The 26354-nt window shown below is 57.7% G+C and overlaps 1 protein-coding gene across 1 annotated transcript; it reads left to right on the plus strand.

The window, feature by feature from the left end:
• Window positions 1-4228: 4228 nt before the first annotated feature.
• WNT6 (Wnt family member 6) lies at window positions 4229-17258 on the plus strand. The gene is made up of 4 exons (XM_027734711.2): window positions 4229-4581; window positions 13022-13242; window positions 16136-16437; window positions 16710-17258. Exons 1-4 carry the CDS (start codon window positions 4229-4231, stop codon window positions 17169-17171), a joined length of 1338 nt encoding a protein of 445 aa, XP_027590512.2. The 3' UTR covers window positions 17172-17258.
• Window positions 17259-26354: the final 9096 nt, after the last annotated feature.

Genomic DNA, 26354 nt, shown 5'->3' on the forward strand with positions numbered 1-26354 from the left:
CCCATCCATCCATCCATCGACAAATGGGTGCATCACTCTTCTCACCCATCCCCACACCTACCTGTCCATCCAGACAGCCACCCACCCATTTGTCTGTCTACACTCCCATTCACCCCTCTGTCCATCTGTCTCCTAACTGTCAGTGCCCAAGGGATGCCCAGGGCTCCTTAGGGGTACAGTGTGTGCATGCATGTGTGTGGGACATGTTGGCCATGAGAAGCACAGTGGGCAGCGATGTCCCAGGCTGTGTCCAGCCATGGGGCAGGGGCAGGAGTGCTGGCCAGGGAGAGGGGGGGCTCATCTAATTTGAGAATGGGCTGCATAGTTGCTGTCAGCACCGGTTGGCTCTGATCTGGGGACAGGTCCTCATCAGCTCCACTTACCACCCACTGGCCTGACATGAAAGGGCTCTGCACCCCGATAAGGCCCCAGATACTTGGCCCTGGAGGTGGGCAGCACTGTGGTCGAGCCTGGGAGACCTTGAAGAGTAAGTCAGAGTGACTGTCCCCAAATTCACCACCACCCCAGCACAAGGAAGGCTTGTGTGTTTGCATCAGTTGGGAGTTCAGCCCTGGGGACTGCCCACTGCTTTGAGCACTGGATCATGCCCTGGGTCATCAACGTCTCCCACTGGGGACACAATCCCTGGGAGGGCTCCATCCTGACCATCCCCCTGGCTGCCACAGGCCTCTCCACTGTCCATTATCCTGCATTGGAGTCCCCCGGCTGTGAGCGGCCATAGATGGGGACCATGTTGTTTTAATAAGATCATTCTCCTCCTGCCGTGAGGTCGCAACCCCAAGCTTATGACATCACAGTGTGCTGCCATGGAGATGCCGGGATGTCACAAACACAGCTCGATGACCTCACTGCAGGAGCAGGAGATGGGGCCAACCTGGGTTTGATTGCCAATGTCCTCAGGAATAAAAAGGAGGGGAGGGACGCTGGGAAAGTATGCAGCCGCTGAGCGCTGGGGTGTTTGGGTTGGAAATCGCTGCGCTTTCCCCGCAGCGGGAAAGGCCCGTTCTTTCCTCCCCCTGTCCACTCCCTCCCAGCAGCCAGAGCCCCCCAGCCTTGTGGCTATGGGGCAGGGGGGCTCTGGGAGCGGGGCACCCCAATCCTTGCCCTTGGGGCCATGTGGTCAGGAGTGAGAGACAGAGCTCAGAACAGCATCAAGGCACCAGCTTAGAGGCAGAGGGAGTTCAGTGGGGAGTGCAGGATGGGGCACTCAAGGGATGCTTTGTCCCACAAGCAGGATGGGGATCACTGGGGATGCTGTCACAAGGGGCAGAGTGGGTTGGGGTCTGGGGGAGGTCTCCTCTTCCTCAAGAGAATTCCAAGGCCATGCTGCTATATGGGGACATGATTACCCAGCACAGCACCCTGAAGCTGGACCCCAAAGAACACCCCTTGGCCCTGCCCATCCAACCAACAGCTGTCCCCTCCTCAGCCCATAAACTACAGCCTCTCCTGGGGACCAGCCCCCACTATCCCATCACCCTTCCCAGTGCAGCTGAGTTCTCTATCCTCCACAGCCTTTTCTACTGGGGAAAGCATGGCTGGTTGGGGAGACACCCATCCCCCCCACCTCTCTGCTGCAGGGGTGCAGAGGTGTCTGTTCTCCCCCTGCATCCTCCGTCATTAATTTCCATCAGTGGCCAAGCAGGGCTGGGGCTGCCCGGGGGTGGCCGAGGAACACAGCGCTTTCCCCTGATAGCAAAAATAAATACATTAAAATTCTTGCAGGAGGCAGAAGAATGCGGGACGGCAGGAAAAAATTGTTTTATAATTTGTAATAACACAAAAGCTGGGGCGGGTGGGGGGCGGGGGGAGTGAGCTGCGAGAGGCGAGGAAAGGCAGAGACAAAGGCTCAGCTGCGACAGTGGAGGCTGCTTCAGGGTGGCAGTGGCACCCCCATTGCCTTGGCTCAGTGTCACCACTGTGTCCTTGTCCCCTGAAGTATGTGTCCCTTTAGGTCTTGTTGCAGAAGGGGAGTCAGTGAGAAAACTACTGGGGCTAGGGGAGCAGGCTATCACACCCTGGCTGCTTAATCAGGTCTCAGCATCTCTATGCCTCAGTTTCCCCTTGCTAAAGGAGAATTTTTATGCAGCTGTGAGAAAAGCTGTGAAACAAGGGCAAAGCCCTGGCATCCCTCCATCCCAGTCCTTCTGGTCCAGGCACAAGGCAAGGAGCCTACCTTTGTTCACCCTCCCCCCACTAGCCCCTCTCAGGGGGGTTTGCTATAGGACCCAAGCAATGGGGCCAGTTCCCATATGCGTGCTGGGGGCATCACAGCCCCCCCGGCCCCCTCCAGCCTCACGCAGAGCTAGGACATGATAAGGCGAGTTGCTGAGCACCAGCCGCACCTGCTCGTCGAGACGGCACTCCCCCCCACTCCGCTCCCCTCTTCGGGGCAAAATCAAAGGGATTTTTCTGCCCTTAGGAAATCAGATAAAGGCTTCTCACCTGCCCTGCTCTGCCTTTGCGAGGAGGCCAGGCGCTAGGGGCGGGGGGGACAACAGGCACTTTCAACACGCCGGCAGATGAGCCGTGTGTTGCAAGCAAGCTCTGCTGCAGGGGCTGGGCCCCTGGGCACCGTGTCAGACTCCCCAAGCCTTAGCAGGGATGTCCCCTGCTACTCTTTGCTGACTTTCCCCCTAAGATTCGAGGTGATGAGATTCCTGTAGGGCAGGTAGGATGGAGGCTGGTGGGTGAAGGCAAAAGACAACAGGGACTGGACATGGTGTGGTAGCCCAGATGCAGTGCCCTGCTCAGGGAAAGTTCTGTGCCCCTGTGTCCCCATGCTGTGGCCAGAGCAGCTCAGTCCTGGTCACAATACCAAGGGTGCAGACCGGGAGCTCAGTTGCTGTGAAGGATGGTAGAGAAGGAGCAGGTGTGAAATCTCCAGAGGTGGTGGGAGTCTCTTATCTCCTGTGCCCAGGAGGAAGAGGAGAATTGTGCCAAGCTGCAGATAAAACCTGAGTCATTCATCACCAAATGCTGCTGGTGGGGAGTCAACATGCCCAGGTGAAGGGGTGAAACTGTTGGTGGTTGAAGCAAAGGGAGCAGTGATGGGCAACCCAGAGGCTAGAGATGGGCAGGAGATGGGAGGCCAGGAAGGGGGACAGAGCTCAAGTCGCTGCTGGAGGGAGTGGTGAGCTCACCAGCAAGAGAGAGTGCTCTGCTTTGCCCATCACTGGTGGCAGACACCCCCTGGTCTCTGGGGGTAACCCAATGGGTGCTCAGTGGTGGTGGGTGCAGAAGTCTATTGGACTCCCCAGGGTGGCTGCCCCAGCCCTAGGATCTATGGCCTGGATGCTACATGGCTGGAAGCTGCATCCCCAAACTCTGCTGGGAGTCACGAACAGTACAAGAAGAATCAGAAATCCAGAGCACTAGAAGACCATTCCTGAGGCTCCTCTGGGAGAAGAGAATTGGGGTGGCAGCCTATGGGTACTGGTTCCTTCTGTCCCCAGCTGCCTAGCCCTGGTGTGCCCTCTGTTATCTTTCAGGCACCTCAGTTTCCTCCTGCCCTAGGCAACTCCTGCTACTCCTCCTGTTGATCCAGTGCTGGGGGCTGTCTCCCTCCTGTGTCCTGGCTGCACCTGAGATGAAATCACCATGAACAAGCTATCCCTCACTGCACTCCTCCTGGTCTCTTTTCTCCTGGGGCTGACTCCCATCATTCTCCCCTGCCCCAGGCATGTCTCTCCAGAGGTATTGGAGCCAAGTGTTGGGAGATGTTTGCGAGGGGTCACTCCTCCAGCATCCCCAGGCAGGACAGACTGGTCTGAGGACAGGCTCCAGGCAAACCCAGTGTGGGGACAGGGGCCAGGCAGGGCTGTGCTGGCAGGCAACACAGGGACTCCAGGTTTTGGCAAGGCCATGCCGAGGATGTCAGGGTCGGGCAGGAGTGTGATGGGCAGGTGTTGGGGACACCTCGAGGCCGGGTCGAGTTTGGCAGGGCTGCGGCAGGACCATGAGCGGAGCCGGGCAGTGCTGTGCCAGGCAGGTCCCGCAAAAAGGACTACACGTCCAAGCGCGGCGGCGGGACGCGGGGCTGGACAGGCTGAGGCCACCGTCCCACTGCCGGAGGGTGCCCGTGGCCGTGGCCGTGCCCACATCGTGGCCGTGGCTGTGCGCCGGGAGCCGAGCCTGGCACCCGGGAGTCCCCCCGCCCGGCCCGCCCTGTCCGTCCCCCCGGGCTCCGGTTTCCCTGTCGGAGCAGATGCTTTCGCAGCCCCGTCCCTCCTCCTCCTCCTTCTCCGGAGCAGCCTCCGCGCCGCGCTCCAGCCGCCCGGAGTTGCCTGCCCAGTCCAGCCCAGCCCAACCCAACCCGGCCCGGCCCGGCCCGGCCCTGCCGGCCGCGTTGCCCGCCCGGCCCGGCCCGGCGGAGGGAGGCACCGGGCACCCACCCGCCGGGGCCCCGGCCAGACCCTCGGGGCAGCCCGGCTCACCGCGGGTGGCGCGGAGCGGGTTCGACGCTTCCCTCAGCCCTGGCAGGATGCTGCCTTCTTCCCGGACCCAGCTGGGGCTCTTCTTCATCCTCCTCTGCCCCGCCAATATCATCGGGCTCTGGTGGTGAGTAGGACATCCCGGGGGGGGGAGGATGCAGGAGGGCACGCAGGGTCCCTCGATCTCCGGGGCTGGTCCTCCCACCCCAACTTGGGGATAACAGAGTCCCCTACACCCAAGGCACAACTTGGGTAGGAACTGCTGCTTGCTGGCCAGGAGGATCCAGATCAAGGCACTCACATGCTGTCAGGGTTTGGGCACACAAGTGTGTTGGGAACAGCAGGCTGGAGCTGCCCCAGGGGTATGGGGCACACAGGTCCTGTGGGGAGAGCTGCAGTCTGCCTCCCTGCACTTCAAGCCTTCAGCCTAGGAGGGTTGTATGCCTGAGGGGTGGGGAAGGTGGGGTAGGGGCCTCCAGACCCCTCCAATAAGTCAACTTTAATTAAAAGCCCGAGGGTCCCTAGCGTGTCCCCCCTGAACAGTGGCCTGGACACAGCAGGGACAAAACCCCTATTTGTAATGGTGCCTTCATCAAAGGCAGAGACGGTGCCTTGCAGGATACCAGAGGGGGTGGGGGATTCATTACAGGCACAGAGCTGGGACCCAGCCTTGGAAAGCCCAGGTATCTGTCGAAACATGAACTATTTAAATCTATTAAGAATTTCACCCAGCCTGTCTTTATCCGGTTTTAAGTGCTTAGATTCCAGCTCCCCGGCGTGCCGTCCGGGCTATCATTCATTATCTGAGGCTATTCGTCTCCACATTGTCACACTCTTTTGACCCCTAAAATAAAGCTCTCCATAAGCCTTTCCCCTCTTGGTCCACTGCCTGCCCACCAGTGATTTATTCTACATCTCCATTCCCTTTGCTAGCCCTGGCTCCAGGGATGCAGGGCAAAAGCAGGGGCCTTGGTGAGTATAAATGGTACTGTTATGGTCAGCTGTACACCAGCTAAGTTTGTCCCCAGAGCAAAAACTTGGTTTATTACCAGACAAAGGTTTAACATGGGTCTGAGAGGGGCTTGCCTTGGTTTTTTGCTAGAGGAGGGGAGAATGAGGCAGGGCAAGCCCTGGTTGGGGCAGGGTGTGTGTGTAAGATCTCCATGCTCCCTGCCACCCACCTCAGGGTAGATATGCAGGACTCATTCCCTCCTGCTGCCTGAGACCTGCTGTATTTCTCTCGCTAATTCTCAGACCCATACACAGCTGTCCCTTCAGCTCTCCATGCTTTCTCTGCCCCATCCTCATCAATACTCACCCAGTGAGCCCTCACCTTCAGTCTCATGCCCTGTGCTCCAGCTTTGAGGACATCTACCCATGGCTGGAGCAGGTAAAGGTGAAGCAGAAGTTAATTTTGCCTTCAATTTAGGGGCAGGCAGACGGCACCGGCAAGGGCAGGATGCTGGGGTACTGCTGCCCCCTGCCCTGGCAGCTCAGAGCCACATCTTACCGTGGAGCCTGGGTCCTGCTGATGCTGTGACCATGCCGTGCGTGCGCTGGCAGAACCGACTTGGGGAGATTAGCAGGATTTGGCAGAGGAGGGCAAGGGGTCAAACTTGTTTTTTCTTCTTTTAAAAAATAAGAAGGGAAGGAACCTTTTATTTAAGAATAATAAGAATAATGCCTGCAACATGGCTGAATGCACTGGGCAGTGGAATGGCTGCAGAGGGATCACCAGCTTGCACTCTACTTCACTCTGGAGCCAGCAAGCCCAGAGGAGGTGGAGGTGGTGTGTGGATGAGGCCACCAGCACCACCAAATGGACGTGCTGGGCTTCCCGGGACAGGGCACAAGAGCAGCTGGCTGATACATGAGCTGCTTTCCACAGAGCTTGGGTTTTGGCCCCTGGCTGAGATCATCCCTTATTTCCAGAGAGCTCTTCCCATGCTGGGGAGGGAAGTCTGGGTGCTGCCTGACCCCTTGAGCCAGCTCATGAGGCATCTTCCCATATGTCTGCTCCTGGTCCTGTCTCCCAGGTCTGGGTAGCACTGGTGTTTGTGAGGTTTGCTGTTGGAAGAGAGGGGTTCAAGTATACAGCCATATGTTGTGCCAGAGTTCCTGGAAGCCCCAAGACTGGTGGCATTGATAGAGGTGTTCCTTGCTGTTGCTGTCACTGGTGCATAGGAACTTCACTGGCACACCTTTATGTGTGCATCACTGGGCACCTGTGAGTGCTTAGCCAAGGGGGCATGTTCCCCTGGGAAAGAAAGGAATGTCTTTACTGCCCCCTCTATCCCACCCCTTAGTACATTAGCTGTGTGGTGGTGGGGATGCAGGGGTTGCCTGTTTGAGGCAATTTTTTCACCCACTGGTGGCAAACTAATTTTTGAGAGAGGCACAATGGGGTGTAGCTGGGTCGGGTCCCAGGAGACACAGTCCCCAGACAAGGCATGCAGCCAGGCCTGGTGTCCTGGTTTTAGCTAAGGTAAAGTTAATTAAAAGCATGACACCTGGCCACTCATGGGTGGTAACTGCACCTGTTGGGATCCTGGCAGATGGCTGCACCTATGGAAAAAGGTTCAAGTGTGACGTACGAGCACTGACATCATGCTAGTGACGTTGTAGCCTGAGAAAGAGCATCCTCGTTGTGTTAGGATGCCCCCACAGTGCTCACTGAAGATACAGTCACACCACCTTAGACACACCCTGTGCCCCTGTGTCTAAGAAGAAGCAAAGGGGCACAGGCAGACGCAGACCTTTCCATGGCAGAGGGAGCAGGCTATGGTCAGTGCCAATGGAAGTTGTGCCACTCAGGTGCTGCTGGTACCTTGGTTAGTGCCAGGCTGCAGGGAATAGGCTCCCCTTGCTTCCACCAGCCCAGTAAATTCTCTTTCTTCCTCCTCCCCTCTTCTTTAGGTGTTTCTCACCCAGCTCCTTGTGCAACAGTGATTTCTCCCTGAGCAGGACAAGTAGGGACTGCCTGGGGCTCCTGGGCTGGCCCAGAGGGTGAAGGATACAGGGCTTGCAGATGTAGTGTCTGAGGAGCCCCGGGCAGGTTCAGGGCATGATTTCAGCCAAGCCGGTTTGTGGTTGGGCTGTGCTTGCAGGAACAGAGGCACTGGGGGGACGGGGGTGAGCAAAGCCAGGCTTCCTGAGTGCCCATTGGCTCTCCATAGGCATGGCTGAGAGCAGCTGGGAGATGGAAGAGAGAGCAAGGGAGAAAACCATTCCAGCTAAGATGTGCTCCATTCCAGCTGTGGGTCTGATGGGGCCTGGAGAGATGGACACCTGCCTTCCATCCCCTTCCCATCCGTGCACAAGAGCACTGCACCTCCAGTTTTCCATGGGGCTTCTTCAGAGGCACTCATGGAGGACCCACCCCCTAGCACTGTGGCTGTACCCTTGTTTGAGAGTCTCAGTCCTGCATCCCCTGATCCACACAGCTCTGGATGGTTTCATGCACCAGTGGCCTCCCCTTCTCTTCCACTGCCCTGACCAGCACCCAGACTGCTGAGAGCCTGTAAGAGCAGGCTGCTGGGCTGTAGGGCCCTGCCTGCATGACTTTGGGTGAGCACTGTGAGTCACTCTCTGGACTTGCTGACCTACAGCTGCCACTCCACAGTGCGCAGCAGATGGGGCTGCCCAGCCATCCTGGGCATGCCCTCACCCCTGGAGCAGCACCATACAGGAAGCAATGAATGTCCCAGTGTGGTGGCTCCTGACCAGTGCCATCTCTCTGTGCCCCTATTAAAGCAGCTGCTGACCCTCTGGGTTTTTCAAGAGGAAAATGTTTCCCTTGCACTTTTTGAGATGGCTACTGGCTCCAGCGTTAGGCTACTTGTGTTCTCTCCCAAAGCAACTGAGCCTTCACCCATGCCATCCCTCGTCCTTGCTCCTGGTCACATCCACTCTCACTTGCTGACACCCAGGCTCTCCAGCCCTGCCCTACACATACCCCAAACTGGAGGGCTTGTCTGGGCTTTGCATCAGAGGCTTGATCCCTTCAAATACCCCTCATGTAGGAGGGTGCTGTGCAGAGCTGAGCACACCCCGATATTTGCTCAGAATTTGCAGGGTCCTGCTGCCACATGTGGCACCTGTATTTGGACATAAGCTAGCCCAGCCCTCATGCCACCCCAGCTCCAGCCTCTGCCAGAACCCGGAGGAAGAACACACTGACCACGGGTGGGTGGATCTCTTACTTTTTATCCCAGCCCTTCTAGGGTTTGGACACAGCTTTAGGACCCCCATCTCTGCAGGTATCTGCTCCCTTCATCCTCCCTGGTACCTGTACCACAAGTTTGGGCAGCTACTGTTCACAAGCACCTGGCCTCAACATGACCCTGCAACCAGCAGGTCCATGGGTTGATGCCATGCCATGCCAAGCCAAAGCCTCTTTTCTTTAGGCAGCTGCCCAGCTGTTTGCATGACATTCTTGCCAAGGAGCTGTAAAGAGGAAGGCAGGGCACAGAGTCCCCCTGCTCTCCCCAACCTGCGGCATTTCCTGCTCCCTCAGTGCCCCCATCCTGCTCAGCAGCCAAACCCTGGCTGTGCCCCCTCCAGGGCAGTGACTTGTTGCTTACTCACCACACCCTCATGGGCCTCCTGCTCTGTTTTCCACACCCAGCTGCCCCGGTTAGTGGCAGCACCCACGCATCGCCGCGGGTGAGGGGTCGAGCGCCCGCTACACTTCAGCATGAGCTGAAGCGCAAGCTGGTCGGGTGAAAATTCTTCTGTGTGTCCCCCTCACCCTGTTTGCACACCTCGGAAAGAGGCAGGTTCCCTTCGGGTTTGACTTCCTTGTAGGGCTGTCACTGAATGTGTCATCATTGTGTGGGACATGGGGTGACCTGTTCCCCCAAGGGATGGAGATCAGTTCTCCATCCTGCAGTTCTTACCTCTCCAAGTGGATGCAGAAGCACCTGTGGGCTCAGAGCGATGAGCCGGGTACCCCAGCATTGCGCACTCCCTTCCTGACGGCACTCAGGGACTGGGATAGAGACCTGGATGTGAGGCAAGACATGCCCTTACTACCCCACAGCAGCGTCCCCTTGCCACATGGGAGCGCCCAGGCAGCAATACTCAATGGATGTAGACCTAGCAGGTCCAACGTGGAGCTGGTATGGCACAACCACTGCTCTCCTTTGGGGTTTCAAGGCCATCAGGATCAAAGGAGGCATTTTTCACCCAAGATGTGGGTGCCACTTTTGAAGGCTGACCATCCTCTTTCTCACTGCATGATTCTGCCAGCCTCACTCCATTGGCTTCCTGCAAACCAGGACCTCACTGGCTCCCCTTGATCCTGTCTACTGACAGGGGCTGGGAGAAGCCTTGCTCCATACCATCCCCATGCCCAAGGGGAAGATGATGACTTGAGCCAGGCTCCTTCATCTATGATTTTATCTGGGAATGAGACTGGGGCATACTGGAGGCTCTGTGACTGTGAGCTGAGCTGGAAAAAACTGGTGATTATGGCTCTTAGGAACACCCGGCTCTGTTGCACAGGGGCAGCATCTGGAGCAGAGGGGTTGCATCAGAAGCCCCAGTGACTCCTGTTTGGTGTGTGTCACTGGGACAGGGCTCAGGTTGCGGTTGTTGACAGCCTAAGGGGTGACAGCAGCAGTCTGGTGGTGGATTGCAGCTCCTTTTCTGTGCCTCAGTCTCCTCTTTCACCAATGGGGCTTGTTTTGCTTACACAGGGGTGCTGGGAATTGGGTCGGGAAGCGGGGCTCATCATCCCATCTTCTCTGGGGGCAAGATAGCAGCCACCCGGCAGCAGTTCTGGCAGCCAGAAGGGTACTTGGGGCAGATGGGACGGATGCTGCTGAGCCGCTGAGCCTGGCTGGGGGCTCTCAGGCAGGAGGTGGTAGGGGGGGCCGGGGTGCCTCAGGTAAGTTGTGGGGAGCCTGGCTGGCGACCCTGTTCCTTCACCAGGGCAGGGGGAGGAGTGCCCAGCGGCAGAGGTGGGGCACCTTAATTGTAGATGCAGGAGGCCTTGGAGCAGGACAAGCTCAGGCAGATCTGGGCCCTGTGCTGGAGCCCTTGCCAAAGTGGTAGCAGTTTGGCAGCATTTTTCTTGCCCTTGTCTCCCCCCATGCTCCCCCCCTCTCCGAACCCTCCAAAGCAAAACAGCTCTTGGGCTCCCAGCAGCCTCCCTGTGCCAGAAAGTGGAGCCCAGCGGAAATTAATATTGTGTTGGACTTAGGCAGCCCACCCCACGCCTCGTCAGCACGGACAGCGAGCTCCCGCGTTCTCCAGCCAGTTTTGCTGCTGCCTGGACCATGGGTGGGGACCCCCGTGGTGCCGGGGAGCCGCCCCCCAGCCCTGCAGGGCTGAGCTCTTCTTCCCGGCTTGATCCAGCGGGCTGGGGTGAACCGCAGTTCAGTATTTGATCTGATGGCCCTGGGGCACGAGCGCGTCGTTTTTATATGAGTACAAAGAGTCATCTCTTAATGAAAGTCCCATCCCAGCTCCCCTTCTTCCCCACCCCACTGGAGGAAGCAGCCAAACCTCTGCTGTCCTGTTGTAGATGTTGGGAGCCCACGGTCCCTAAGGACAGCAAATTTGGAGCCCAGCATTGAGGCTTGGATCCCTGTGTGGTCATCATGGGATTAGACTGGGCAGATTTTCTGGTTATGTTCCATGTGGGCCTCAGTTTCCCCATCTATGGGGGAGCTGTGCCAGGCAAGCCACAGTTCTGAAAGGCTTCCCTAGCTGCCCCATCCCTTTGGAGAGGTGTAGCAAAGGGAAGCTGAGCTGCCAGGAGCAAAGGGAAATGGGTTCTTCCCAGCAGGAGTGTGGGCTTGCCTCAGTCTCCCTGCTGGAGATCCCCTTTCCAGGCTGTGCATCTCTGTTGAGCTGTTTAACCCTTTAAGCCTCCAGCCAAAGCATAAGGGCTCCTTTTCCAGGCTGTGCAAGAGAGCACGTCCTCCCTAAGCCAAGCTGGGGTCTGATGGGCATGAGATGCAGGCAGCTGGGGAGCCTGGCTTGGGGCAGGGAAATCCTGGCAGGACCTTGAGCTTCAGACCTTGGAGGGAGCTTGCACTGGGGACAGGATGGCAAGCAAAGTCCTGCAGCTTAGTATCCCAAACACAGACCCCCAGCTGGGTGAGAGTGAAAAGGAAACCCAGAACACAGTTATACAGAGATTCAGCTTGTGATTTTTGAGCCCCTGGGGCTTGGCCAGATTATAAAGCTCTGGGTTTGGAAGTTGCAGTGCAGGCGATGCTCCCCAGCGAGTGAGGGCGACGGCAGCACAGGCTGCCCATGCACTGCTCCCCAGGGGACTCCAGGGAATGCGGCTTCACTGTCCTCAGGCACCCCTAGGTGTTGGGGTATGCTGAGTCCAACCCATAGGTTCTGTGGGTATCCACAGACAGGAAAATCATGTTGTTGAGCAGGGTGAGCTCTGAGCCCACAAGAGCGGTGCTGGAGGTGAGGGAGGGCTGAGTGGGACCGTGTTTAGGGTGTGCTAAATTTGTGTGGCCCATGGCCACACTGCCTCCTTGCCATGGGATGGGAGGCATGGGTGTGAGGCCGTCAGTGTGGCACGCCTGCCCTCTAACCACTGCGGCTCCTGTGTTGCCCAAGGCACAGCTGGAGCATCTCCCGCCTCAGCATGTGGCAAAGTGCCGGCGGGCTGCAGAGTTCCACGAGCTGCGCTGTGGAGGGCACTCCGGGCGAAATGTGTGGGGAAAGCACTGAAGTTTCTGTAGCCAGCGGCACACTGGGGAGCACGGCATCATGCTCAGACTTTGCCTCCCAGCTCAGAGAGCCAGGCATCTCGCTCCAGCTGTGCTGGCAAGGAGGAGCCACCTCTGACATGGGCCCAGCCAAGACTTGCCCTCCCGCGTTGGCATTGGCAGAGCTCACGATGCCACCTGCATCCCTCCCTCGCACTCCTGCACCCGCCTGCAGTTCCATTCCCTGGACCTAGTGCCTGGATTCAGGGAGGTGAGCGCAGGAACCTGGCCAGCAGCCAAGGTGCTTTATCATAGGCAAGGTCACACATCTTGTCTCCCACAGGGTAAAGCAGAGAGCCCCCCTGGAGAGGGGGAGATGCTCCAAGAGCACTTAATGGGCTCCTCACTGTGTCCACAGCTCTGGGAGATGCAGCTGCACCAGGCATCAGTCATACTGAGATGCCGAGGCTGAATTGGGTCAGCGCCAGACCCAAAGAGCAGGTGCTGAGTAGCACAGTATCTCTGCCATCTCCCATCAGGGACACTGCCATTACCCCTTGGGATGCCCCCAATGGTATGGAGTGGTATGTTCCAGCATCATCCCGTAGCCAGTTCCATGGCTGGGGATCCTCCCCATTCCCCTGCTGGCTGGGTAGGGGAAGGTATCCCCTGGGTGATGGCACACAGGTGCCATCCATACCTTTTGTCCTGTCCTCCCTGCATATCTCTCTCTGTCCCTTTGTCACCTGAGCTCAGCACTGAACTGTCACTGCCCTGAGGCCCTGCTCTGTCCCTGGGAGCAGGTCTCGTCATGCCCCATCCACACCTTGATCCCTCCTGAGCTTGGGTGCTGGTTTTGCTCTGCTCGTCTGTCCCCTCCTGCAGGGCAGTGGGGAGCCCTCTGGTCATGGACCCCAACAGCATCTGCCGCAAGACGAAGCGGCTGGCAGGCAAGCAGGCGGAGCTGTGCCAGCTGGAGCCAGAGATTGTACAGGAGGTGGCCAAGGGCACCAAGCTGGGCGTCCGGGAGTGCCAGTACCAATTCCGCTTCCGCCGCTGGAACTGCACCAGCCACAGCAAGTACTTCGGCAAGATCTTACAGCAGGGTAAGGCCAGTGCTTCCTCAGCCTCCCGTTTTTCCAAAAAGCCTCCATCCGGTTACACCCCCCCCCAGGACTCCTGGAGCAGTCTTGGCGTGCAAACCTATGTGTGTATGTGTGTGTGTGTGTGTGCATGTAGGGGGTTGTTCAGCGTTCCCTGATGCAGTCACAATGAGGTTTTACTGCTGGGACATGTCTTCCTGTGTTGTAATGAAGCAATTACCGATGCTCCCAGACAGCACGGGGCTTCATGAAGCCCAAGAATGCACCCTTGTCTGGCAGTGATTTACTGCTCCCCCAGGACCCCAGGGTGTGCTGGGGGAAGGGGCCTAGGTGGAAGGCAGTGCGCAGCCTCTGGGAGCTGCCCCTCACCCTGTGGGTACCCTTCACTTCCCTCCTCCTGGTCTTGCAGGAAGCAGAGGAGAGGGGTGCTTGTCCCCTGTCCCTGTGCCTGTGGGTGGGCACCCTGATGTCACCCCAAGGAACAGGGCCAGGGGCAAGAAGGGATACACAGTATCCAGCCAGACGGATACAGTGGTCCAAGCCTGGCCCTGCTGCATCAAAGTCAGAGAAGGAGCAGAGCAAGAGGGCACCTGTCAGCGTGTAAGGGAGGGGAAAACCCTGACATGCTCCCCAGGAAGAGAGGCTGGGGATGGATGGTGATTCAAGCAAGGGGGGGACCACAAGTCTGAAGCACCTCAGGCTGGTAGGATCACTTAGTGGGAGGTGAATTTAGTCCTGTCCCTGTTCCCATGTCAGTCCCTGTGCCATAGTAGATGAAGACGTTGGAGCAAGCCCCAGTCTCCTTGGCCGTCACATCTCCTGTTCGTGCATGGTCAGGCACAGGTAAAGTGGGTATGTCCTTGGGCCATGAAGAGGGGTCAGGGTGGCCTCCCTGGGGGCATTGGAAAGGGTGGGGTGCCCTGGGCACCCAGTGGCTGCAGGTGCCAATGGGGGTCTCTCTGAGGGAGACACTGGCCTGTGGAAGGGGGACAGGCTCATTTTGCAGGTGTGGGTTGCCCCCAACAGAGGAAGGTGTATTCAGTCAAGTGGTAGAGAGCCACAGCACATGGGGGACACTCTTGCCTCTGGGGTCACCTCTTTTCACCCCAACCTGGCAGCAAGGCAGGTGGGATCTGTGCCAGGCAGGGGTCCAGATCGCAAGTAGGATGGTACCAGAATGCAACGGCCAGACTGAAAGATACTGATTGATGTGCTGCTGGTAACCCAGGAGCAGCTTAGGTTGGGGGAGACACAGGCACATCAGGCATGGGGATGCTGAGGGAGCCACCATGTTGGTCCAGCCTCATTGCTGGGGTGGTAGAGATAAGCAATATCCTGAAGACAGGGGTAAGTTTGGGAGTCCCTGGCACTCTGAGGACATGGGGCATCCCAGGCAGAGGTGTGGAGGTCCTCAAGGCCACAAGATGGGCGTCAGAAGCCATGGGGGATGAGATGCCTGTAGGCACCAGACTCCCAGTAATCCTATAGGCATGCATAAAGCATCCTAGCATTTTTGGGGTTCCCAGCTCCATCAGATGAGTACCTCCCATCCAGGATGAGTACCTTTTCTATCCAAGGATGCTGCAATGGGCTCCTGTTTCCAGTTGTGGTCTCCCTGGCACAGACAAAGCTGTCCCCTCTTCCCTCCCTGCTGCCTGTGGCAGGCACGGCATGCCAGGGCAGGCTGGCGTAGGGGCAGCCGCGTGTCTGGAGGAGCTGTCAGAGGAGTGGCATCCCTCTGGGCCCAGCTGGCAGGGTGGCATGGGGAGCTCTGCCAGCTATGGGCTGCCTGCTGAGGGCTCTACCAGGCCCAGGCAGGAGCAGGCGGGTGGTCAGGTGGCTTGGGGGGGCAGGAGGGCTTGGGGAGGGGGTGGCATCCCTTGGGTGGCATTGTCAAAAAGGTACTGGTGTGCCCAGTTCCTGCTAACACTAGTGGGACTCACTTGCTGCGTGGGTTTTTGGAGAAGCCACTCATGGAACTGGTGCCCTGGAATCCCTCTTCCCACAGCCTCCCCAAGTCAGAATGCTGGAGATGGGGGGACGGGTCACCACCCAAAGCTTATCTTCCCCTCCCTCCCCAGGAACCCCCTGCGTGTCATCACCCTGGGCCAGTCTTGCCCTGGCTTTTGGGTGGGCAGGGGTTCCGCCGGCACAGAGTAGGGGGAGCACAGGAGCCCCCTTAGCAGGGCGCCACACTCCCGCTGCCAGAATCCCCCGCTGGCTGCGGCTGCGAGCGGCAGGTCTGGGCAGGGGAAAGATGCTTGGAATTTGTGTCCCGGAGCAGAGAGAGACAGGAGCAAATACTAATAATAAATAATCCTGCAGGGTGGAGGCTGCGCTGGTGGAGAGAGGGGGGCAGGCGGTGCCCCATGGCAAAGCAGGTATGGGGGCAGAGCAGGCAGCACGGCTTCATTGCTGCCACCCTGCAGGGGAGTGAGTGGCATCCTCCATATCCCTCTCAGTGCTTCTGTCCAGGTGCCAGTTTGCATCTGGGGATAGGATTTTTCCTGCTTGGAGGGATATTGCAGGGTAGTGTGAGGAAGCTGTGAGTACCACCTGGGACCGCCCCTGCTCTCCAAGCTTCCCTCTTTCCTATGGGGCAGCACCCATCCTTGCAAGAGGAGGTTGTCTCTCCACAGCTGGGGTGGAGGAACACTGGCATGGCCTGGCCATCCCCCACATTCTTCATATCTGCTTGCAAGAGGCAGTTCCTGCCCCAGGCATCCTGTACCTAGGTGGGTGCATCACCCGGGGAGCAACGTTGAGCACAGATGAAAAGGGCGAGAAGTGGGAGGTCTTAGCCGCCATGGGATGCTAGCCCGGGGGGGCGGTGCTTTGTTTGCAGAGCCTTTGCCGGAGCTGACCCCACATCCTGGCCCTGTCTGTTCTCCTGCAGATATCCGTGAAACAGCCTTCGTGTATGCCATCACGGCGGCCGGGGTGAGCCACGCCATCACACAGGCCTGCAGCATGGGAGAGCTGCTGCAGTGCGGCTGCGAGCTGACACGGAGCCGGACTCCTCCCTCCCCCACGGCGGGTCCGGGCACGGAGGGCACGGCCTGGGAGTGGGGGGGCTGTGGGGACGATGTGCAGTTCGGCTACGAGAAATCCCAGCAGTTTATGGATGCCAAGAACAAGAAAGGCAAAAATGACATTCGAGCTCTTATCGACCTGCACAACAACGAAGCCGGGCGCTTGGTAAGGCCCCTGTGCTCCTTGTCCTCTGCAGGTATCTGTGCCCTACCCAGCTCAGCCCTCCACCCTTAATTTCCCCAAGCCATGTACCTGCACCAGCTTCGGCTGAAATGCGGACCCAGTATTTTTCAGGAACTCTTTGCAGGTGCTTTGGAAACCCCCTGTGCCCCTCTCCACTCCCAGACCTCTCCCCCAGGGGGAGGCAGGATTTTGGCTGGGGATGCTGGGCAGGGAGGCAGGGGAGCAAGGGCTGAACATCACCGTCTCTTCCCCAGGCGGTGCGCAGCTACATGAGGACAGAGTGCAAATGCCACGGGCTGTCGGGCTCCTGCACCCTGCGGACCTGCTGGCGGAAGATGCCCCATTTCCGTGAGGTGGGGGACCGCCTGCTGGAGCGCTTCAATGGGGCTTTCAAGGTGATGGGAGGGAACGACGGGAAAACCCTCATTCCTGTGGGTGACAACATCAAGCCCCCTGACAAGCAGGACCTCATCTACTCTGCTGACTCGCCTGATTTCTGCTCGGCTAACCGTAAGACAGGCTCATTGGGCACCCGGGGCCGTGTCTGCAACAGCACAGCCATGGACACGAGTGGGTGCGACCTACTGTGCTGCGGGCGAGGGCACCGGGATGAGACAGTGGTGTTGGAAGAAAACTGCCTTTGCCGCTTCCACTGGTGCTGTGTGGTGCAGTGCCGCAAGTGCTCCGTCCGTCAGGAGCTCAGCCTCTGTGTCTGACAGCCTGGGGTCAGCCAAGGACAATTTGGGGGGCCACCTCCAGGCTCACACAACCCCCCTGGGACAGAGATACGTGGAGCCAGTGGCAGGAACAGCGTGGGTGAGCCCAGCTCTGTGCTCTGGGGAGTCCTGGCTTCCCCAGATTACATCATGGGGCTGCCTGGCATCCCCGTGGCCCCCGTGGTGGGGGATGCGGGCACAGAGCTTCCACTAATAAAGCTATTTAAAACTGGTGTGCCACAGCACTTCCTGGGGAGGGCTGGGAAGTGCTGACCACCGTACTGGAATGGGATTGGCCAGAGAGCTGTCCTGCCCCAGCTGCCAGTCCCAGTCAGCCGCACTCCCTCAAGCCTCTGGTTTGTGCTGGCATTGCTGGGACCTGTGGCAAAGCCTGCCTCATTTTTATCCACTCCCTGATTTTCTCTATGGTTGTCAAGCCAAGATGTGCATGGATGAGGGTGAGTTACTCTGCACCTTCCAGGCTGCATGAGGGCTCTGCTCCCATCACCCATGGTCATTATCGCTTGGGGGTGCCAGTTTGTGCCCCCCCCCCCACCTGACCTGGATGTTTGCAGTGACCTGCACTCCATGGTCCCTCCACTCATGCCTCATGCCAGAAGTACGGCTTCCTGCCCTGACACTATGGTGATGGGCTCTGAGTTTTTTGAAGGGTTCCTGTATTCTTTTCACTCCAACCACCGCCAATGCAGTCCCCACTGCAGGGCCTGGCACAGAGAAGCCCTGGACAAGGCTGACACCATTGGCTTGGTGGCATGCAAGGCATTCACTTGGCATGCCATGGGCCACGTGCTGCCTCACCTGGATGGCAGAGTGCCAAGCATGTATGTCTCAGTAACCTGATCAGCCTGTGCCCCTCATGGACAAACATAGGGTGAGGAGCAGCCTGCCTGGCTGCCCAGCGAGGCAGGCTGCCAAGCCTCTGCTCTGGGGGCTCCAGGGATCTCCAAGGGGGTCCCTCCCATGCTTCAAGGAACCCACGGGAACTGGTTTCTCCAGTGTTACCCAGTGTAGGGGTTTAGGTAACTGCAGAGGGGAATGTGTGTGTGCAGTGCCTGCTCAGCTGGTAATGCCCCACTGGGCAGACAAGTCCCAGAGGGATGTCAGCAGGGTCAGAGCCTGGGCAAGGAGGTCAACGCTCCTGTGCCTGCCCTCCACGCTGCAACATGTGCTGGGCATGGGGGCTTTGCCTGTTGACCCCTCCACAAGAGGGCTCCAAGCTGACGTGGGCAATGCCCTAGGTGCTGGGTACTGCCAGATGGGGCAAGAGCTGAGCTTTAAGTGCTGGGCACACTGCAAGGCAAGGGGGGCTGCACCCCTTGCCCACCAGTGAGTCCCTCCTCACCCACCCTAGGCAGCCAGTGGGGAAGGGCAGGGGAAGCAGGGTGCTGGTCAACCATTAACTTGGCCCAGCAAGCGCTGGGGAGGGAGTCTCCAAATCTGTCAGTTGCAGCTTTGCAGCTGGAAATTCCCTCCTGACTTGCCCACAGTGGTGCTGGAAGAGGGGAGGCACAGAGGGCTCCCGGGAACTCCCAGCCATGTGCCTGCCCATGGAAACACCTGGGTGGGTGTGAGCAGCGCCGAGTGGGTGCAAGTGAAGGTACCTGTGCATGCAAGCAGCTTGGAGTGTGTGCATGCACAAGTAACAGGTTTATGCTTGTTCATGACCATATGTGTGAGTGTGAGCTTGTGTATAACCTGTCACTGTGTCTGTGAACCCCTCATGGGTGTGTAAACAAGTTGGCCCATGTTCCTGCAGCTCTATGAATATACAGCAAATTGTCAAGTGTGTGTGTCAGTGACACCATCCCTGCATATACCTATGTGAGAGTATGTTTGTTTGCACACATCTTATTGCATTTCCTCAGGGGTGTCTGGGACAGAGGGGACATGAGTGGGTGCAGAATGATCCTCCAGGAAAGGAGTTGCAGAGATGCAGGATCTGTGTTCTAGGAGATGCGGGAGCCATTTCATGGGCTCAGCAGGTCCCTTTGAATTGGAAACTCTTGAGCATACCTCAAGCCTGCACTGCCTGTCGTGAGAGCTCAATTCAGGAAGTTCTCTATAACTTTGGGTCATCCATGGTCTCCTCTGGAGCCAACTCAGGCTGAGGCAAGCTATAGAGGGATTCTGAAACCCTCTGAGAAATGTTCAAAGTCCTAGCTCTGACATTCAGCAAGTTCCTTCTCTGGATTCTGTCTCAGTTTCTCCACAATAGGCTGCTTTCATGCTCTGGGCTGCGTGGACATGGGTCTTGGAGGTCTGGCCATGGATAAACCCCAGGGGAGATATTTGGTACTTTTGAGTAAAGGATCTCGCCTGTGTCCTCTCTGCCATTGCCCCAAATCACAGCTCCTAAAGGATGGAGATCACATAAGCCAAAAATGCAGAGGGAGAAGCAGATAGAAAATGGAGAGAAGCGCATGATCAGTGATTGTGGGGTGACTCCTCTGCACTTCCAAGAGTCACCTCTGCACTGTGTCTGTGAGCCCCTCATGAGTGTGCAAGTCAGTTGGAGCCTGTGTCTTGTTTCCTGCCCAGCTGGGGAAAGGGCTAGCTCTTGTGGGGGTTGACAGGTTCTTACCACAGCTTCCTGCTACTCCTGAGCTGGCAAAGCCAAATCCATTCCCTTGGTAGGCAGAGAGGCTCTGGTACAGGCGAGTGATGCCAGTAGCCAGTCAGGATCTGGACCTGGCCCAGTGGTCTGTAGAGGGCTGAACAGCCAGCAGAGCCCCCTAGCAATCTCACAGCTCTCCAGATCTCCATAGCTCCCCAAGAACTCTCTATTCACTAGGACTCCACCCCAGATTCCTAGGAGACCCCAGCAGTCCCTAAGGGGCCCTCACCCCCTCACGTTACTTCCCAGGTGCCAGGAAGTGGCCTAGGAGTCCCCTAGATTCACAGAAGTCCCGCAGCTATCCAGACCCTTAGGAGGCCTCTGAACCCCTTCAAGACCCAGCAGTTCCCAGCCCGGGGGGCGCAGCATCCCCGCTGTCGCCGTGGCAACCCGGGATGCGGGGCAGGCGGCGCGGCGCCGGGGGGCCGCCAGGGGGCGCTGCGGCACGGCACGGCACGGGTGGGGATAGGCCGGGGGAGCATGGGAACATGGGAGTGGGATGGAGGGGTGCGTGGGGAACGTGGGAGTGGGATGGAGGGGTGCGTGGGGAACATGGGGAGTGGGATGGCGGGGTGCGTGGGGAACAGGCGTGGGATTGGGTGGTGCGTGTGGGAACATGGGAGTGGGATGGAGGGGTGCTTTGGGAAATGGGAGTGGGATGGAGGGGTTGTGGGGAACATGGGAGTGGGATGGAGGGTGCTGGGGAAACATGGGATTGGGATGAGAAAATTTGATTGTAGGGGTGCGTGGGCACATGGGATTGGGAATGGAGGGGTGCTGGGGGGGGCACATGGGAGTGGGATGGAGGGGTGCGTGGGGAACATGGGAGTGGGATGGAGGGGTGCTGGGGAACATGGGAGTGGGATGGAGGGGTGCGTGGGGAACATGGGAGTGGGATGGAGGGGTGCTGTGGAACATGGGAGTGGGATGGAGGGGTGCGTGGGAACATGGGAGTGGGATGGAGGGGTGCTGGGGAACGTGGGAGTGGGATGGGGGTGCGTGGGGAATGTGGGAGTGGGGATGGGGGTGCGTGGGGAATGTGGGAGTGGGGATGGGGGGTGCGTGGGGAACGTGGGAGTGGGATGGAGGGGTGCGTGGGGAACATGGGAGTGGGATGGGGGTGCGTGGGGAACGTGGGAGTGGGGATGGGGGGTGTCTGGGGGTGGGCTCAGCATGTATGGGGGATGTGTATGGCAGGCGTGGGGAGGAGTGTACAGGTGTGTGCATGGGGAGATGTGTGTGAGGCTGCCCCTCACTGCAGGAAAGACATGGAGATGCTGGGGAGTGTTCAAAGAAGACCGGTGGAGCTGGTGAAAGGTCTGGAGCACGAGTCCTTTGAGGAGTGGCTGAGGGAGCTGGGATTGTTTAGCCTGGAGAAGAGGAGGCTCAAGGGGGGACTTTGTAGCTGTCTACAACCACCTGAAAGGAGATTGGAGCCATATGGGAGTTGGCCTCTTTTCCCCATTTGTAAGGGTTAGGACAAGAGGAAATGGTCTCAAGTAGTTGTAGGAGAGGTTTAGATCAGATATTAGGAATAAATTCTTAACAGAAATGGTTATCAAGCATTGGGACAGGTTACCCAGTGAAGTGGTGGAGTCACCATCCAAAAGCTGTGTAGATGTGGCACTTGGTTTAGTGATGAACATGGCAGTGCCATGTTTACAGTTGGACTCGATGATCTTAGAGGTCTTTTCCAACTTAAATCATTCTATGATTCTGTGAATGTGGGTGTGCAGCTGTACATGTGGACTTGTGGGTGTGGGGGTGTACATGTATGGTTGTGCATGAGACTACTTGGGAGGAAAGGCATGGAAGTGTCCCTGTGAGCATGTATGAGCCCTCTGATTCCCATCCCCGTGCTCCTGGGTGCAGTGCCCCGGTAGGACCCAGTTCTGGGGAGGCTGGTGTAAGCCAGGGGTGCACAAGGGTGGCTGTGTGGGTGCAATGTGTAGCTGGGGAGTCTGGAGGGTGTAGTTATACATGTGCATGTGTAGCCCAGATCCCTGCTGCTGGGCAGTTTACATTGCAAAACTTGCAGGATCTTCCCAAGGGAAAAAGAGGAAGTTTATAATATTTGGGTTAAAAAAAAAAAAAAAGAGAACCCCAAACCTCTGTAATATTAACGGCTTCATTTTATCTTTTTAATTTTCTTTTCAAACGGGAAGAATGCAATTTTCCCTTCAATTTCCCAAGTTGAAAACAGCTGGACAGATTAATTCAATCAAAGTTGAAAAAAAAAATCCCTCTGGACTGAGACCAAAAATAGAATGGTTTTGCTCCTCCCCCCCCCAAAAAAAACCCGAAGCTTTTTAGGAAACTTTGGAGTAACATAAACAGGCCTGTGAGGGGAAGGCTGACAAACCTGGATACTGAGCTGAGTGGACAGGCTTGGACAGTGGTACCTGAAAACTCTGTCAACCCCCTTTCCTGCGGCTGTGGTCCCTCTGCCTGCTCACTGCTTGTTGCTGAGCAGGCGCTGTCCAGCTGGCGGCGGAGCTGGGTCCCGACCAGGGCTCCTGCCTGCCCAGCCCTGCTCTCTCAGGAGGCCTCCAACTCTCCTTCTCCAGGTTCTGCTGCTCCCTCCAGGGAGCTGCTTGCAACTGTCCTCCTCTGTTTGGGGACACTGCCTATGAATGTGAGGGGTCTGTGTCCTTCCTTTTCCTTGACCCTCTCTGATGCTGGTGTCTGGTCCCTGCTCTGTCCATGTAAGTCCAACATCCTGGGGCTGGCCGTGCTGGCATGGCACACACTAAGCAGTGTCTCTGAGGGCGGTGGGCTCTGGAGGCTGTCAGGGAGCTGCCTGCCACCAGGACACCACTTAACCCCCCCACCCCAGCAGAACAGCAGAGCAGAGACCCCCTCACTCCTGGGTCATGTTTATGACTGCCAACATCTCATCTTTGCCAAATCCCTTCTACTCCATGGCCTCATTACTTACCTTGTAATGTATTTACCTTGTAATGAAGGCTGCAGCCATCCTCCATCTCTGGGGAGGGAACTCTGCCTATTCATGTCCCTGGAGAGCAGAGCTGCAGGAAAAATGATTGCTGAGGTGGCTTCATGCCCTGATCACCCCACACGGGGACCACCACCTTCCACTTATCCTTGTGGCTGTGCATCCCTCTCCACATGAGAGAGGCACCTGGAGCAGCACCACACAGATGTGCTTGGGCAGTCCTATCCGGCCACCTCTTTAAGGCCCCAGCCGGCCTTGGCCCTTTGGGGACACACTCTCCTTGCTAGAGGCAGTGCAAGGTTTGTGATCCCCCACTGTGGTCATACCAGCACCCCAAACAGCTTGGAGGCTGCTCTGCCATGGGGTGTCCCTCTGCACAGCCTGTCCCTGTGGTGTGTGGGAGGCAGAATGTGTGGGGCATGCTCCAGCCCTGCGGGATGGTACCCACAGCAGGGCTTCAACCCCTTCCTTGCACCTTGCTGTGACTGTGGCACCCACTACCAGGTGCTGGGAGGAGGATGAAGAGGGAAGGTCTGCCTCACTGCAAGGATGATCCCGGAGATGGCCAAAGGCAGCCAGGTCCTGCCTTTCCACCTTGATGCGAGGGGCAGCGTGGCTGAGTGATGGTGCACCCACTGCCCCGGGCCCTGCCAGCACCCTAGCCCCAGGCAGCTGGGAAGACTGGCTAGGCCAGCCTGGTGGCCATGTGGTTAGATCCTGAGTCACATGGAGCAGACTCGGGCAGGTCGCAGGGTGTGAGCCAGCGGGAGGTCAGTGATGCTGGGGGCTCCAGTGCTCAGGCAGGTCAGCATGGTGACTAAAGCTGCCACAAAAGGCAGGGGCACCCCGACCCCACACCCAGCCCTGACTCATGCAGCTGTCGCTCCAGTCCCATGTGTGCTGCCGGACAGGGGAGGGAGGAGAGCTGTGCTGCAGGATGTCAAAGGCTGGGTGCATGGATGGCTCCATGGGCTCTCAGCAAACCTCTCCTTCTTCCTCCTTCTCCTCCTCCAAACTGGCTTGCATGCCCCACTGCAGACTGCAAGCAACACAGATCCCAGTATTCTTTCTCTCTGGCTGCCAGTTCCTGCTGGCATCAGACTGAATGTCCATCCTGGTTGTTCTCAATCTCTGTCCATCCTCCTGCTCCCCCACACTTTAAGATTCCCCAGAGCTTCCCCCTGCATCCCTTCAGCCCCACTCTGTGTCAGCAGAGCTGTCTCATCCTCCCACACCTGCACACACAGAGTGGCTGGACATGGTGGGCCCAGCGGCCATCAGCTACTGCAAGGCTGCAGCATGGCCAGGGTTGTGCTTGTCCAGAGCAGCCTGTGTCTCCCTGTGTTGCCCTCTGGTTATCCATGGGCCTGCAGCCAGTCCGTAAGATCAAGTGGACGCAGCACAGAGATCTCAACTCCTGCTATGGTTTTCTTGTGGGTCATCCTTGGACATTGCAGAGTCTCAGAGAAGCTGCATGACTGTCCAAGACACAGGCCTTGGAAGTTTCTTATCACAAAGCAAAAGGGGCTAGAGGAGGGCACATGCCAGGAGGGAAGCAGGGAACAGAACCAGCAACTTATGGGCTGGTGCCGGGAAGCAGTTCTGATGGAGATGACAACAAGGAGAGTCAGCCCCATTCTCCTGGGGGTGTGGAGCCTGTGGTGTGAGGTGCTGGCAGGACCTGCTCCTGCACAACGGCAGGGGAACAGAGCAAGCAAAGTGCAGGCAGCCTGAGGGCTGGGCAGGAGGACGTGCGGTGTAAGAGATGGAAGGATAACAAGAGGGATGGAAGGACAGATATAGAAGGATGGAGGGAAGGGAGGATGGAGAGGAAGAAGGATGGATACTTTGCCAGTCCCCCACACAAAGCACATCTGGGGCATTATATAACGTGCTGAAAGAAGGGACCTGCCTATGTGCTTTGGCCTGGGCAGGGGAGCTCCAAGGGATGTCCCCACAGTGCCCTGTGCCAGGGACTCTCCCATCACCTTTCCTGCCCTGGCTCTGGGGAGCAACACCCTTCATGTCACCTCTGAGAGCATCCCTCATTCCTCCTTGGCCTCTGCAGGGTGTGAGGCTGCCAAGGGGTGCTGAGACAGGACAGAAGCTGAGAGGTGACAGGTCCCATGGCCCTGTGTTCTAAACTGGGGAGCTGCAGTAGTGACAAGGACAGATGCAGTGCTCACAGAAGGCTCAGCTTTTTGCTGTAAGCTTTGATAGTCTCATCAGGACCAACGTATCCTCCAACAGCCTCGTGTGCCTGCCTGCACCCATCCCTGCTCAGAGGGGCCAGGTCCTGTCCCATAGGCCCCCAGTTCCTCGGGCCACAACAGGTGCTTAATCTTGTGCTTAAGGGCTTTGCTGGTGTGACGCAGAAGAAAGGCTGAGCAAAAGGCTCACCTGGCTCCTCTTCAGCCCCAGGACATTGCTGGGACATGAGGAAACAGGTCCCCCCCTCTGCCTGCCCCTGCTGTGAGCACTGAGACAGTGGGACGCAGCGGCCAGCCTCCTCCTCAAGTCAGCAGGAGCGTGCGAGTGAGACACCCGCTCTTGGAAGCGATTATGTCATTAAGGGCTGGAGGAAGATGAAAGCATTTCTCCTCTGATTTTCCTTGGCATTTATTTGTGCACAGGATCCTAAAAAACGTATAAACATCTGCGCTTCTGAAGCCTGGAAGCCAGGGTCCCTTCCCACAGGGAAGGAGCTTCTGGTGAGAAGGTGCCCTGCTTTCACCAGGGGACCCCCAAAAGTATTCACCAGGAGACCTCCAAAAGTATCCACCAGAGCACCCTATGGTGGGTCCAGGACAAGGGAAGCACATGCCTGGGTGTAATCCCTGGGGTGGCCCAAGAAAGCATGGGGTGCTGAGGACCTGCCAGGGACACCTGAGCCAGGGAGCTGCCTGGAAGAGAGGGGTGCTCCTCTGCCCTACCGCACCTGCTAAGAGGGCATACAGGATGTACCCCTTTACCAGGGTGCAAAGGGAAAAACAAACAGGAGTCAGCTCTTGAGTGGGAGGAAGTAGGGAGGGCGGAACCAATGGCCCATATGTTAGGGACCACTGTGTGCCATCCCCACAAGTCCCCTGGTGTGCTCTGCCCAGACCTGACACCGCATCTCCCATTAGCAGTCTGCAGCAAGGGGAGAGGCATCCTCTGCCCCCTTCGGTGGCAGGTGACTGAGAGGTGTCCTGACAGCACTACCAAACTCCTGTGGGATACCCCACATCACCTGCTGGGTGCTGGGGGGATCCAGGAGGGCAGGAGCTATGGAGGAAGTGGTAAGTGCTGGGGTGATGCTGTGCAAGGGATCCCTCTGTATTCTCAGGGCATTGCACTGTGCCCCCCTCCTGCTGTGTGGGCAAGAAAAGGGAAGGTAGATGCTGGCTCTGTACCAGTTCCCATACCTGCCCACAGGCTAGACCCACTCAGGAGCAGAGCTGGGGAGAGGAGAACAGCCAGCAACTCCATGACTGCAAAAGGAACCTCCATGGTGATGCCACAGAGTCCTAGGGGGGAAAAGCACAGTCTTTGGGCCCAGCCCCAGACTGCAACTCATTTCCAAGAGGAAGCACATTTTCCTTCCCAGTGC

This window comes from Pipra filicauda, unplaced genomic scaffold (assembly GCF_003945595.2).
Source record: "Pipra filicauda isolate LSUMZ 115617 unplaced genomic scaffold, ASM394559v2 scaffold241_size1546129_pilon, whole genome shotgun sequence".
Classification (NCBI taxonomy): Eukaryota; Metazoa; Chordata; class Aves; order Passeriformes; family Pipridae; genus Pipra; species Pipra filicauda.